At 44.0% G+C, this 14,491-nt stretch overlaps 2 protein-coding genes and 2 non-coding genes across 6 annotated transcripts; 3 read left to right on the top strand and 1 right to left on the bottom strand.

The window, feature by feature from the left end:
* The first annotated feature begins 1,264 nt into the window (after positions 1-1,264).
* Positions 1,265-3,379, top strand: LOC102701143 (60S ribosomal protein L28-2-like). Its single transcript, XM_006648073.2, has 4 exons — positions 1,265-1,340; positions 1,953-2,111; positions 2,211-2,377; positions 3,034-3,379. The coding sequence occupies exons 2-4, from the start codon at positions 1,964-1,966 to the stop codon at positions 3,160-3,162; spliced, it is 444 nt and encodes a 147-aa protein (XP_006648136.1). The 5' UTR covers positions 1,265-1,340; positions 1,953-1,963; the 3' UTR covers positions 3,163-3,379.
* LOC121053687 lies at positions 2,508-2,599 on the top strand. Its single transcript, XR_005811231.1, has one exon. It is a non-coding gene; the product is annotated as a small nucleolar RNA R24 (small nucleolar RNA).
* LOC121053686 lies at positions 2,843-2,933 on the top strand. Its single transcript, XR_005811230.1, has one exon. It is a non-coding gene; the product is annotated as a small nucleolar RNA R24 (small nucleolar RNA).
* A 364-nt stretch (positions 3,380-3,743) lies between the features above and the next one.
* On the bottom strand, positions 3,744-7,581 carry LOC121053538 (ethylene receptor 3). Of its 3 annotated transcripts, none has more exons than XM_040520778.1 (3): positions 7,506-7,581; positions 5,228-7,125; positions 3,744-5,096 (listed from the first exon to the last, which is right to left on the bottom strand). In XM_040520778.1, the coding sequence occupies exons 2-3, from the start codon at positions 7,097-7,099 to the stop codon at positions 4,554-4,556; spliced, it is 2,415 nt and encodes an 804-aa protein (XP_040376712.1). In that variant the 5' UTR covers positions 7,100-7,125; positions 7,506-7,581; the 3' UTR covers positions 3,744-4,553. The 3 variants fall into 3 exon arrangements, with proteins under 3 accessions (XP_040376712.1, XP_040376711.1, XP_040376713.1); XM_040520779.1 differs by lacking the exon at positions 7,506-7,581 and adding an exon at positions 7,166-7,246 and having other exon boundaries at positions 3,745-5,096; positions 5,228-7,044; XM_040520777.1 differs by lacking the exon at positions 7,506-7,581 and having other exon boundaries at positions 5,228-7,211.
* Positions 7,582-14,491: the final 6,910 nt, after the last annotated feature.

Raw genomic sequence — 14,491 nt, 5'->3', positions numbered from 1 at the left:
GCTCTCTCTATATATACTACATACCTCTACTGGGAGCATGCAAAAAATAAATGCATGTTTCTGATCTTTGCAGAGATGAATTCAAAGTTTTCAGATCAGTAAACACACTTGGGTCAATCTAAACCCTAGGCAAGACTCTTCGAAAAAAAAATCCTAGGCAAGGCTCTGATACCATTGTTAGGTTTTTATTTGGGATCACCTAGGTCTAGCATTGATCAGATATTCTATTGACATGGTAGAACAACATTTGCACGGGTTGTAAGAGGGATTAGGGTTTAGGTTACCGACCGGTGGAGCCACTTGCCGAGGAGGAGGAACCGGCCACCATCATCGTTGATCCGGGCTTGGTGCTGACGGCGGCAGCGGTGGTCGGGAAGCCCCGGCGAGGTACTGGATGTAGTGCTCTCGGCGAGATCGAGGCGCGGCGGTGGTGATTCCCGTCACTGGCTGCGCTCGCCCTAGATCGGTTAGGGTTTTGTGGGGGTGGAGTTGCGGCGACGACAAACTTAGTATTCCGTGCCGAGCCAGCCTCCACCCCCGTGTTTATATATAGCGCAGTGTGACAGGGGCCCACCAGCCTATTAGGTTGGACGCCCCCAATCAAGGTGTGGTCAAGGTTGCCCTTTAGGGCTAGAGATCAATTCCAACAGTTCTGTCAAACAGAATCAGATACTACGTATTACGTAATTAGGAAGTAAGCCAAATGTGGAGTTTTTCGCAGCTTTCTGGTACGCTGGTAGTGCAGTGGCTATATCATAGTCATGAGAAAGTTTTGTTCTGGTTTATTCCCCTTGTTCTGCACAGCTTTCACTACTATTTCTCAGGTTAGTTTTCAGTTCCAGCCTTCCAGTCTATCTCAAGTCCTGTGACTAACATTCTGTGAGATCTTTAACTTACTTTTACGTGCCATTTTCAGGAAATTGCTGCATGGTGTCTGCCACTAGAAAAAACTCAAAGGCCCCCTCTTAAAAGTGAAAATTATATTGGATTTTTAGATTATCTATTCTTTTATAGCTATTCAAGAGTGTAAACAATTGGATTTACTAACAAAAAGTAAAAACATTGCTTTGAAAAGATGCTGCTGTTGATCGAATTTTTATCTTGAGAGTAATCAAATCAAGGCGGGAGCGGGCCTTGTTCTCGGCCCGTTTATCAATTAATCCATGATGGGCCATGGAAGTATAGTATGGCCCAATCAAGCCCATCAAGAGCCGAGAGAACCTAGGGTTTGTGAGAACCGGTATAAAACCGAGCCTCCACGCCGCCGCCACACCGTTCCGCAGGCCGCAGCCACCCCCTCCGTCGCCCACCGGAGCGCCGCCGCAGCTTCGACATCTCCGGTGAGTCCACGCCCCTCTCGCGCACACCTCTGCTCCCTTGAAATCCTAAAATCTATTGTTCGATACAATGAAAATTGGTAGCTTCGATCGGCGGCTCTTGTGGTTAAATTCTGGGTGACTATTGCGCTTTTCGGCATGTAGTTTGTAAGTGTAATCTTAGTTTGAGTGATTGTTGTTAGATCACATCGCTATGTTCAAGTCGCCACCTCATCCGTGCCCTAGATCTGGTAGCTGATAGGACTGTCCAAGTTGATCGATTTGATGATGCAGGATGGATTTTAGTGGTGGTTCCATTTGCGATTGACACACTTGCTGTGGGACGTTGTGTTACATTTTTGCGTGGTCATGTTCAGGTCTGCTGGTCCCTAGATATTATTTTCGCTTATGCTTATAAATCAATTTGAATTTTCGTCCTAAAATTTAGAGTTGATTCTGTTTTTTTATCGTGTTTTATTTTTTAACCTTTGCTTTTAGATCAATAAGAACACATATATAAAAGTTATATTCACAGATTATTTTCCGTTTCAAAATATGATGTTTATCTTTTCCTTTTGAAAAAACCATACAATCACTCCCTTCCTTGGTGTAATGGTTGTTTTTTTGGTGACGTAGGGTATTGCGAAATGGCGACGGTTCCGGAGCCTTTGATCTGGGAGATTGTCAAGAAGAACAACTGCTTCCTGTTGAAGCAGTTCGGAAATGGCAATGCCAAGGTGCAGTTCACTAAGGAGCCCAACAATCTGTACAATATCCACTCCTACAAGCACTCTGGTCAGTAGTTGCTTCCTGTGACGTTGCAGCCTTTTCATGCAAACTAGGTCCATTGAGCCTTCGCAAAGACCTGACATTAGGGTTGATGTGTTCTGTAAGGCTTGGCGAACAAGAAGACCGTGACGATCCAGCCATCAGGTGGTAAGGACATGGCTGTGGTCCTCTCCACGAGCAAGACCAAGAGGCAGAATGCCCCAGCGAAGCTCAACCACAAGTCTGTGATGCGCAAGGAGTTCCGCAAGATGGCTAAGGCCGTCAAGAACCAGGTATAAGCAAGGGAAAAATGCTTCATTGCATATCCGGAAGTCCATGTCATGCTTTGTGATGCTAGATGCTTTACATGTGCTTTGGTGATTCTTTTGCGTCTTATATAGGCTTCATTATTCTTTTCTATTTACTGCTGTGATGAGCCTTAACATGTAAGAAGGCCCAGCAATTGCATTGGTTCTTCCGTGAAATACTCATGTTACGCTTGGCTTCTGAGCGGCGGCATTTATTCTCCATGTCCTTTTGATATGCACAGCTGCTTCATACATCTGGGGTTCAGAAATAAGCTTGAAACCATCAGACTTCTCTATGAAAGTACTTTTTTTTTACATCAATCGGTATAACTTGATCTTAAAATTTTCAGCAATTTGCCAATTAACCACAAACTAACTTGTAAGATCTCATGTTTGTTTTTTGTTATAGTAGAGTTTATGCCCTGTTTGATTACACTGCTAATGCGAGATGCTGCTGTGATGAGACGTAACACATAAGAAGGCCAACCGATCAATTGGTTCTTCGATGACAAATACTTGTTACGCTTGGCTTCTGAGCAGAATCTGTAGCCACTGTTTCCTCTGTAAAACAGTTTTCCAGTATGTCCTTTTCGAAGAAATCTCTGATGGTTTGTGCTTTAATTATTTGATTTTCTTTGCAGGTGAGTGACAACTACTACAGGCCTGATCTGACCAAGCCGGCTCTTGCAAGGCTTAGCTCAGTGTACCGCAGCCTCCAGGTTGCCAAGTCTGGTGTGAAGAAGAAGAACAGGCAGCCAGCAAAGCTCTAAACAGCTTTTAAGCTTGCCTTTTTTTTTTTGGGTCATGGCACCTGTTAGATGCTCATGTTTCCAGCTACCAATGTTCTGAAAGTGTCTGGACTTGAAGTGAGATCTCTGTTAGAATTGGATCAACCATGTTACAAAATGTAGTTTTTCTAGACTGTCTGCTTGGTGTCCTTACAATTGCATCTTTTGCACGTTATGATAGCAAGCTAATGTCGTCAAATTGTTGGCGCCGGTTGCAATTTTAGCGAAGAACAGTTGGGCCCAGCGAAAATGGAAATGCCATCACGGCCCAACAACGGAAAATCCGTTGGTCCAATTCATTATTGTTGGGCCGCACAAATCGAAATGCCTTCACGGCCCAAATCCAGTTGCAAAACCGTTGGGCCCAACAAAAATGGGCCGGCAAGTAAGGCCTAATCCCCTGAGCCCGTAATTTCACGAGATCGCCACCGGCTTCCTCGGCGGGCGGCGGCCGCCGGCGTGCAGCGCCGCCCCGAGCTCGAGTCCGGCGTCCCCTGCCCGGGACCGCTCTGGTAAACCGCCCCTCGCTCTCCTTCTCCTCCTCCAGGACGCCATCCGTACGTAATCGTCGAGCTCGTGGCTGGTGCTTCACTGGCGAACCGGATCTAGAGGTGGCGGAACGTCGCCGGCGGCGCTCATGGACTCCTCGCCGGGAAGGGATCAGCCCACCCCGACGTGGCGCCTGCTCCTGCGAATGCATCCGGTACGGACTGATCCTTCCTTGGAATCCTCAATCCAATCCTCCCCGTGATTCTCTGAGTGCAACGTGAAGGAAAAAAAAATCTCTCTCGATCATCGTCAACCTCCCACATGGCCACGCTCTCCGTCGCCTCGCTTCGAGATCAATGTCTCCTGATCTCCTCGTCTGTCTCTACTCGATTCGAGCAAGTCAACCATCTGGATTCTCATCTGATCAATTCCCGCGTCACGTGCAATCTGATTTCACCTCAAAATGTGGAGAGCCAGGACACATCTCATTCCAATTTTTCATGATTTGCTTTGATACATAGAGTCAAGTAGGAATTCCCTTTGGCTTCACCTGAATGCGCTGTACAGCTCGATCATCAGATCGTTAGAATGAGCAGACTACATTACAAAACTTGCATTCCTACTCACACTCTTATTACAAAATTTGTGTGAAGATTTGCAGGAGACGCCATCGCGTTGCTGCTTGCTGAATGAGCCAGCAGTGCTCACTGAAGCCTGAATAAGATGGTGGTTCATGGCCCTTCCTTTCATCAGAGATATTCCCAATTTCACCGTGAAGATCTTTCAAGTTGTTCATCCTGCAATGCTGGATGGCGAGGTCACAAGATTCACCAGTTCCACCAATTCAGAGTTCTTGATCAACAGGCCTGCAGCAGACAGCAGCATCATGTACTCTGAAGAACGCGCGCCAGCTCGTCTTTCAGTTCCTGCAGAATCACCGGCTTCTTGAGGATGCCATTGATCCCGGACTGAGCACACTTCTCCCAGACCTTCTGGTCGGACGCCATGGCCATGATGATCGGCCATCGACCGCTCCTATTCCTGTACTGGCTGATCCTCGTCGCGACATCAAGGGCGTTCGCCCTCTTCATTTCGAGGTTCAGCACGACAAGCTGGCATGATGCTGCTGAGGAGCCAACAGAGCTGAGAAATCCTGATCCTGAAGGTGGTGAGGAGACCACGCAACCGAGCTTCTCCAGGAGCTTCCGAGCAACCACAAGGTTGATGTCGTCATCGTCGTCGATGAGCAGAACTTTCAGGCCTGCTATCTGGCACGACGGCAATGACGGCGACGAGTTCTTCTGCTCGAATGATCCTCCAAGGCTGGATGATGTCAGTGGCGATTGGAGCTGAAATCTCAGCACCAGAGTCATGCTCTCCGGGAGGCCTTGGGGATCAAGAATTGCCCAAATGTTCCCTTGCATCATCTGTCAGTAGAATGAACAACAACAAGGCAGAAGAATCAGTGACTGTGCTACAATTTGATAGTAACATGCTCCCTTGAGATTGGAGTGCTAAATTTCATGTTCAGAGTTCAAATTCAGAGGAAGTGTACTACCTGCACAAGCTTTCTGCACATGCTGAAGCTAAGTCTGAGATCAATGCCCTTTCCAGTCGGCCGCCGTGAGAGCGGCGGCGAGCCGGCGTCGCTGTTCTGTTGCCGCTTGACCCCAATGACAAACTTCACTGAGGAGTAGCCAGTGGAGTAGGACGGCCGCCATGGATCCCACCTCTGGCCGGGCCTGTCCTCCGGCACGTCGTCGTCGTCAGTCCGCACCCGGAGCGTGACATGGCCGGGCTCGGTGCGGCCAATCAGGTTGCCGACCATGTGCAGAAGGACATGGAAGATCCTCCGTTCGTCGCCGACGACGAGGTCCGGCAGCATGTTCTCGACGTGCACGGCGAAGCCGAAACCCCGGAAGTCGCAGAGGCACCTGGCGACGCAGGCGGCGTCCCTGATCATGGCGTGCAGGTGGAACGGCCGGGTCTCGAGAGGGAAACGGTCGCGGCTGTCGGCCGACATCTCCATGACGTCGTTGATGAGGGTGGAGACGACGGTGGCCGTGCGCGCCATGGTGTCGACGACGAGCCTCTGCTCCGGCGCGAGGCTGTCCTCCTGCACCATGGACACAAGGCCGAGGATGGAGTGGATCGGGCGGCGCATCCCCTGGCTCATGACGCCCTGGAACGCCTGCCTCGCCTCGTTCGCCATGAGCGCGTCCCGCCGTGCCTGCAGCAGCTCGCGGTTCTGCTCCGCCAGCCGGTCATGCATCGCCCGCGACTCCTCCAGCAGCGACGCGTGCGACAGCGCCACGGCGACCTGGCCGGCGACCACCTCGACGATCTCCATCTCGTGCGGGCCCCAGGTCTTGCCGCTGGGGGGCACCAGCACCAGCACGGCGTAGCTCGTCTGGATCACCTCCGGCGTGCCGCCCTTGAAGTCCGACACCTTGAGCATCGGCATCCGTATCGCCGCCACCGGGCCGGTGCCCTCCTTGCCCCCGCCGCTCGCCGACCCGAGGACCGAGTCGGGGCCGAGCAGCTTGACGCCGTCGCTCCCCCGCACCTCGACGACGTCCGCGTCGTCGACCCCGACGACTTCGACGCCGGCGCCGCCCCGCCGGAGCTCGTGGGTCAGACACATTACACCCCTCTCCTCCGCCGGCATCCAGACGGCGCAGTTGTGGAGCTCCAGCACCCGGGAGAGCTCGATGAGGGTGGTGTAGAGCACGGTGTGGCGGTCGAGCGACTTGCGGATCTCGTGGGTGAGCATCCGGACATGCCAGCTCGCCTCCTCCTGCCGCTTCATGAGGACGACCTCGCGGTCGAGCTCGCGGGCCTTCAGCCAGAGCAGGCTCTCCCTGACCTTGATGCGGAGCAGCTGCGGGATGAGGGTGAGCAGCGTGATGGCGGTGAGGAAGGAGACCAGCGCCGTCAGGAACTTGGCGGTGGTGAGGAGGAGGACGACCATGAAAGAGTGGGGCTCATAGGTGAAGACGGTGAGGAGGTGGGTGAGCCCGCACAGCACGATGAAGGCGCCGAACTGGACGAGCACCCACCGGAACGGGAGGAGATGCCGGAGGCCGGCGACGAAGTAGAGGAGCTCCAGGGGGATGGAGAAGTAGGCGGCGGCGATGAGCAGGTCGCTCACCTTCTGCCACCTGAAGATGTTCTCCATGCTCCAGAAGCCGCCGCCGCCGCCGTTGCCGTCGCAGTGGCAATGATGGTACTCCACGTCGCCGGCGGCGGCCGCGACGGCGGTTGGCGCAACGGTGAGCAGCAGCGGCAGAAGGCGGCGCATGGTGGTGGCGGCGGAGATGGACCGGTGGTAATCCGGGCATCTGAATCTTGGAGGCATCATCCAGTGGACTAGTGCTGCGCCAATGCGAGGAAATGGACGAGCTTTGTCAGAAATAGGCGGCGAATCCATAGCGCAAGTTGCCGGAGCAAGGTAACCTAAAAAAATCGCAACTTTGGCATAAATTCGAGATAATACCATGTGGTTAGATATCTTTAACAAGATTTAGAGCCCTGGCAGCATTCACTTTGGTTGGCAATTGGCATCATCATCAGTTTCAGCCTCAGTCGTGTATTGTATTGGTTGGGGGCTTTTCCGGCTCTCTCAAATTACCGGAAAGATCAAAATTTTAGGGCAGAATTGGATCCAGCGATCGATTCATGGAACCGGGACAGCCGTCCTGAATCAACACAAAGTGAATACAGGATCAATCAAGCGACCCCGTGTAGCACTTGGATCCCCAAACAGGGCAGAGATGGAGCGAGCAAACCCCACAAATTCTGGAGCTGCAGACATGGGGAGTGGGATCAATCAGTACCTCAACTTGAGAAGCACCAGTTGCTGGCTGCAACAGTGAAGCTTTTGGTATTGGGTTCCACTTCCATGCAAGTGTGCCATCCAATTATTAATCTGCAACACAAACCAATGAAAGGTTCAGTCGAGAGGGGAACCGAGAAAGAAGAAAGGAGAGAAGAAAGGTACCAATCGGGATGAATTGGTCACCTGCAGAGATGCACCAAGATGAAGAAGAGGAGATTACGCCATGGGAGGGAGGAGGAGAGGAGCAGATGCAGAGGCAGCAAGTGATTTGGTCGCTGTTGTTAGGCATTGGCTACTGGTGGTTTTGGAGCTTCAGGCAGGAGACAGCGGTTGCCAGTGGTGAGCAAGTGGGGAGACAGCAGCGAGCATACAGCATCAGGTGGGGATCTTCCCCTGATTTACTACTGATTAATTTATTAATCTCATGAACAACGCCTGGGCCAATCGGTCGCTCCAGTTCGCTGCAACTGAACATAAAAAGAAGAGGAGATGGTAGCAGCATCAGAGAAAGAAAGATACGGTGTTCCATAAAATGTAATGTAATGGTACCCGATCAGTCCAGAAATGTCCTTGTGGATGGATATTTGCTGAGCTGATGCCGTTCCATCCAGGCGGCCATGCAGCTGACCCAAATCCAGGTCCAAGCCTGTGAAACTTTGAAGCAGCCTCTACAGTATTACATTGGTGCCAACAACATCTCTCACATTCATAGTACATGCCACAATGGGTGCATCCATATCGTTGGATAAGAATACAAGATTCCTGACCTATCCACTTACGCCCAGTATTTATTGAGTACATATATTTAGTAGGTCTTGTTGTTTTCGTATTATAGATTATAGAGCCCTTTTAGGTTTTTAAAAGAAAATGGTAAATGACATATTTTCAAACCGAAAATAATTTATGAATATAATTTTTATACACTTGTTAATAGCGATTTAAAAACTAAGGCTATAAAATAAACTTTGGTGAAAGAACCTCAAAATCAACTCTAAATTTAAGGTTAAAAATTTAAATATTGGTTTATAAGCGTAAGCAAAAGCTAAAAGATTAAGGTGAAACATGTTTATAAGCTTTCTCAAAGATGTGGCCTTTTAACTTTGTAAATTTCACCTTCCCTAGATTCTCATTTGTTCGATATTCATTTTCCTTATCGAAATCTTCATATTTCTAATTAAAGCCAATAATCTCATTTCGTGGTCCATAGGAAGGTCCCTATCTTTTAGCTTATATTTCTACTTATACACCAAAATTTAATTTTTTAATCTTAAATTTTGGTTTGCTTTTAGAGATTTTTTATCGTAGTTTATTTTCTAGACTATTTTTAGATTATTGAGAATACGTATATAAAAGTTTTATTTACAAATTAATTATTTTCCGTTTGTAAATATAATGTTTAGCAATCCTACGAACACCCAAAAATAACTCAAAACCTTTCTACTCTACGGTAAGATAATCAACGTCGTGTCGTCTATGTGTACTTTCCTTTCTCTCCGTCCTAGTCCTATTCTTCCGGATTTTTGTTGAAAACTTATTCTTCCGGATTAGAAAAACTTTGCACAGTACTCTATGCACAGTGTTCTATTGTACAAAAGTTAAATCGAACTTTGCATTTCAAAACGAACTGCACCAAACCAATCTACTACTACATCCGTTTTAAAATATTAAAATATAAGTATTTCTAGTTTATTTAGAATATACTAAGAAAACATTAAAAAATTCTCTTGTAGTCATTTCAGTGTTTAATTTTTAAATTTTGAATTGATTAGATTTTCTTTTCAAGCATTAGATTGGCTTTAGAACCCTATCTTTTCACTTTTATTTATGCTTATAAACCAAAATTTAATTTTTAATCTTAAATTCAAATTAGATTCTAGTGTTTTTTATCATAATTTATTTTTCAATTTTAACTTTTAGATTGCTGAGGACACATATATAAATACAAGTTTTATTGACATATTATTTTTCATTGTAAATATGTTGTTTGACTTTTTTTCATTAAAAATTCTGAACAATCACCTGCTAGAATGGTTAAAATAATTAAAATTAATATATAAATACACATATTGTGGTACATAATTTGGATCCCATAAATACTTACCGCATGTTATCGACTCTAGCAAAGTAGCAGGTGCCAATAGGCAGTTAGCTATCTGTAGCAACACTAATTAGTGACCGTACATCCTCATCAACGGTACGAAGAGAGAGATAAATGAAATGTTGATTTTTCAAAGTTAATTGAAATTTAAAAATTTAATTTTAAAGCTGATATTTTGTTTTTTCATCATAATTTATCCCACGGCACTTGTTTTTAATCACAATGTTATCCAAGTAAAAGTTTTACCCATAAATTATTTTTTATTACTAATATACCATGTGAATAAGCATAAACCTAATCACAATGTTGGCAAGTCATTTGCCGCAAAAGAAAAAGGGAAAAAAAATAAAGTACTAGTCGCAACTTACTCAAGGATGATTAGTATGGCGAGATGAGCAAGGATGAAGGATGATTATTATCTTAAGATAATATGCACACATCATGAGGAGCACAAAGTTAAACTACTCATGTTGTCTAAGTTAATAGAAATGCTAATAAGGGTAACGAATTGTGTTTTCTCTGTTTACAGAAATGCTAATAAATCCAAACATATGTATAAATAATATAATTGAACGGTGGAAGAATCTATGTATTAGAAAAATTGTACAATATAAAACCGAGAGAGTATTATTTAGTTGCATGAACACTCGGTCTCATCGGTTGGCTTATGCTGCTACTGATAAGCGTAAGTATAAGCAAGGTTTCACTTATTGTTTCGTGAGGTAAAATTATGTGTCAGTCATACCATGATTATTGGTGATAATCGTGATAATTGGGATAATCGGTCATACCTCTCTAGGACACCATAATAATATACCGTGACTTGCTTCGATAAATATCATGACAACTCAAAATTTTAAAAAAATCTAAAGAAATCCATAGTGATGTATCGTGATAATCACGATATATTTCCACGGTTTACACAAAACCGTGATATGAACGAAAACCGTCGTGATACCGCGATCATCGTTTCAACCAAAACGCAACAGAAGTAGCGTTCCCGTCAAGACTGATTCTCTATGGTTCTCAAGACAAAATTGTTCGGATTTAATGGGAAAAAACCTAGCTCCAACAGTAATCCCATACAACTTTCGAAAACTTAGAAATCATATACATGTAAAAGTCGTTATCTGCAACTTGAGAAATCGTGCCTCTCTCTCCCATTCCTTCTGTTCTCGCACGACATCCTGAAACCAACCAGAAACTGAAATTTCGAGATTTTGGCTAGAAACAAAGATAGATCCCGAGTGAGATTCTCAATGGTTTTCGAGAATTTAAATTTGAAACAACAAGATTCAACCAAAATTTAGAGAAGTGTCGCACATGCAGCTAGAGGTCCAAATGTAGTAGCGCTCAATCGAAAAGGTGATGTGGATTGAGGAGACTTTTCGTCTAAGAAACGCCGGAAAAGAGCAATCCACCGTTACTTAATTGCGCACTGCATGCCGTCACTAATGGCGGAATTAAATGTTTGAAAATTACACCTGACCACTGTTCACGTTTTTCTTAAGCTCCTTTTCGCTTTTACAGTTGCAACTACGTACTGTACCGTCGTAGTACTGCAACTCTGGTATGCTTTTCTTTTGATAAAAGAAAAAAAATGAACGAATATTTCTATTTTTAATAGTAGAATTACTACTTTAAACTAAAAATGGCGTCACCATCTTCATCCATCTATCCATCATTAAGATTTTCTCTTCTTTTTGAGTAAAATTTTCTTTTAGTCATCTTTATTCACCACAGTTTCACAATAGAACAAGACAAAACTCATATTTACTTTAACACCATATAAATTATCGCTTCCACTTAAAACTGGGGCCTGACAGGTTGTCACATCATGAACGTCTATCATTAGGAAGCTCGAAATTGTAAAAAACCTTGCATCTTTTTCATTGCTGTAATCTCGCGAATACATTGACATCAGATGAACTCTATGCATAAGAAATACCTACTGGGGCATGGTGTTAAGCACAAAGATATGTCCAATCCTATTTATGAAACTATGGCCAATTAATATAACTCAAGTAAAGTTTACCAAGAGGTTGTTTTCTTTAAGTTGTACCAAGAGGTTATTTTGGTGTTATACTTAGGTTGACACCATTTGTTATATTCGTATGAGTTATGGCTAACAAAAAAGTAAGCTACACTAGCAAAGAACTATTATGCTATATAATTTTTAAGTTGGTGACACATAGGACATGCTCCCTCCGTTCCTAAATGTTTGACGCCATTGATTTTTTGACACATATTTAATAATTTATTTTATTTAAGTTTTTTATAAAATATGTAAAACTATATATATGTATAAAAGTATATTTAACAATAAATAAAATGATATAAAAATAATTAATAACTACGTAATTTTTTAATAAGATAAATAGTCAAACATGTATAAAAAAGTCAACGGTTTCAAGAGGGAGTATAAGAACTAATAGAAATTCTTGCTACAGTATGGCTATAAAACCAAATGAGGTGCTAACTTTATCAAATTTGAACATGAGATGAATCAAACATAGGCTGCTATCCTTCAGATTCAGGTCGTACTACTGCTGCTGCTGCTTGGTCGATGGGCCGGAAAGAATTAAGCCCAACTGAAAGGAATTAATTTAATTGGGCCGTATCCTTCTGGTCAGCCCAACAGGAACCTTATTGACTTGGGCTTCACGGCCTCCTTTCCTTTTCCTTTTCCTTTTTTCTGTTCTTCCTTTCTTCCGTGCGCTAGCTAGCTCCTGATACATGAAAACAACTCAAAAATAAATAAATATATATATTATGAACCTATTTCTACCTTATTTATAGTATAAATATCCGGATATTTGTTTTGGCCAATATTTGCTCTGCACAGTCTTAATGTTTTAATATGTGTTTACCATTGAAAAAAAATGAAATAGAGTTTTATCTAAACTTCTACCCTGCGTACCAAATTAACTAACTTCCCCCCTGCGTACAGTTACATAATTTTCTCTCACACATAATCAGAGAGGTATAGAATATATAATTAAGTATCCAGGAGGCGAATTAGCAAATTATAAACCGTGTAACATACATACATACATACATACATACATACATACATACATACATACATACATACATACATACATACATACATACATACATACATACATACATACATACATACATATATATATATATATATATATATATATATATATATATATATATATATATATATATATATAGAGTTTTGCTACCCTGAGTTGCAACTCAGGGGGTCTTGCGTGCGTCAGGATCTGGGCCGTCCGCCGTGCGCCAAGATTCGTGCGGATGGAGGCTGAAAAATTGAATCCCGGAGGCGCCCCCTTCCTCTGCACCTCTCTCTCATTTCTTTTCCTTTCTTCGCACTCACAAGGAAGCCCTAGATCTGAAGCCTACCGGGAAGCCGCCGCCGCCGGCGGCGGCAAGGTCCGGTACAGCCGACGCTAGCTCCGGCGATGAAGCCCAGCTGCTGCCACCCCTGTCCCAGCCGTAGAAACCCAGCGCCTCCCATGGACGCGTCATCGCAACCCACCTCGATTTGATTTCGTCTTCCCATCCAAAAACCGAGCAAATCGAAACCCAAGCTCTGGTCCTCCCCTCCCTGCCTCATTCTTGCTGTCACAAACGGTGGGCACGCTCCGGCGAGCGATGCAGTGAAGTCGTCTGCCTCCCTCCGTAAGGTATGATTTTATACTGGGTATTTAAACTGCTCAATTAAAATGTGGGTGCAGTGTTTCAGTTAATTAAATACTTATTTAAACTTGGGATTTAAACTGGTTAATTAAAATGTGGCCCACGCCCCGGCAAGCGCTGCAGTGAAAAAGTGTTAATCTTTGCTTATTCAATTTATGATGAGAAACATATTACTGATAACCGTGAATACTTAAATCAAGTAATGAAAATTGTGCACATGTTGTTTACTTGCATCAAGTAATTGTCTTACTTTCTGACTTGCAAGGTGACTAGCAGTCTAACTTTCTGTATTTAAAATGAGTTATAATTGTATAAAAGTTGTAAATTGTGTTTGTTGATTCATGTTTATTGTTGTACTTGAATAGATAAAATGAGTAGCCAGACTAGCAGGAATCATGGCTGGAATACAGGTGCACCAGGCCCAATTTGCATGAGGTGCCGCAGCTATGCCACTGTCAGGATGTCACGAACAAAGAAGAACTTTGAGAGAGAATTTTTTAGCTGTCCAAACCCAACTTGCAATGCTTTCTTGGGATGGAGTGATGATGCCAATTTCAGTCCACTTGAACTTAAATATCAGCTGCAACGATTTGAAGCTAAAGTCGTTGGAATACTTAACAAAATTCTGGTGGTGTTGATTGTATTCATGGCGGTGAATGTTATTATGCTTTTTAAATAGTGTAATGTAGCTAGCTTAGATGTATTCTCTGCGTTTAGTTATGATGTAGGTGGTATCCATGTGTTCTATCATTTTCTGTTGAACTCCTGTAATTTAGCGCACGGAATTGAAACAGTGTTCAACATTTGTTTGTCCCCTGTCAGTCCATCACTGGTAGAGTATGGTTATACACGCAGAAAAACGAATTCAAACATTAAAATTGGATCATAATATCCTTAGTCGCTTACAACGAAAAGATAGCCTCAAAAACTAAAGAAACATAGTCAACATAAGTTCATGTTTCCAACGGTACTAGGAAATATTTTCAAAGCATAGTCTAATAAAAAATTTCACAATCCCCTTCCTCAACTTCGTCTTCGCTATCTTCACTGTATTCACTGTCTATTGCTTCCTTATTTTGTCCAAATCCTTTTAGTCTCTACACAACATGGCAACACAGTAATTAGAGGATTTCAAAAATCGATAAAAAATGGATAAAATAACTTTAACAAAGAAAGAGACCTGTGGGCAAGTC

The sequence above is a fragment of the Oryza brachyantha genome, chromosome 2 (genome assembly GCF_000231095.2).
Source record: "Oryza brachyantha chromosome 2, ObraRS2, whole genome shotgun sequence".
Taxonomy (NCBI): domain Eukaryota; kingdom Viridiplantae; phylum Streptophyta; class Magnoliopsida; order Poales; family Poaceae; genus Oryza; species Oryza brachyantha.
The sequence above is the reverse complement of the archived record's forward strand: the minus strand, read 5'-3'. Positions and strand labels throughout refer to the sequence as shown.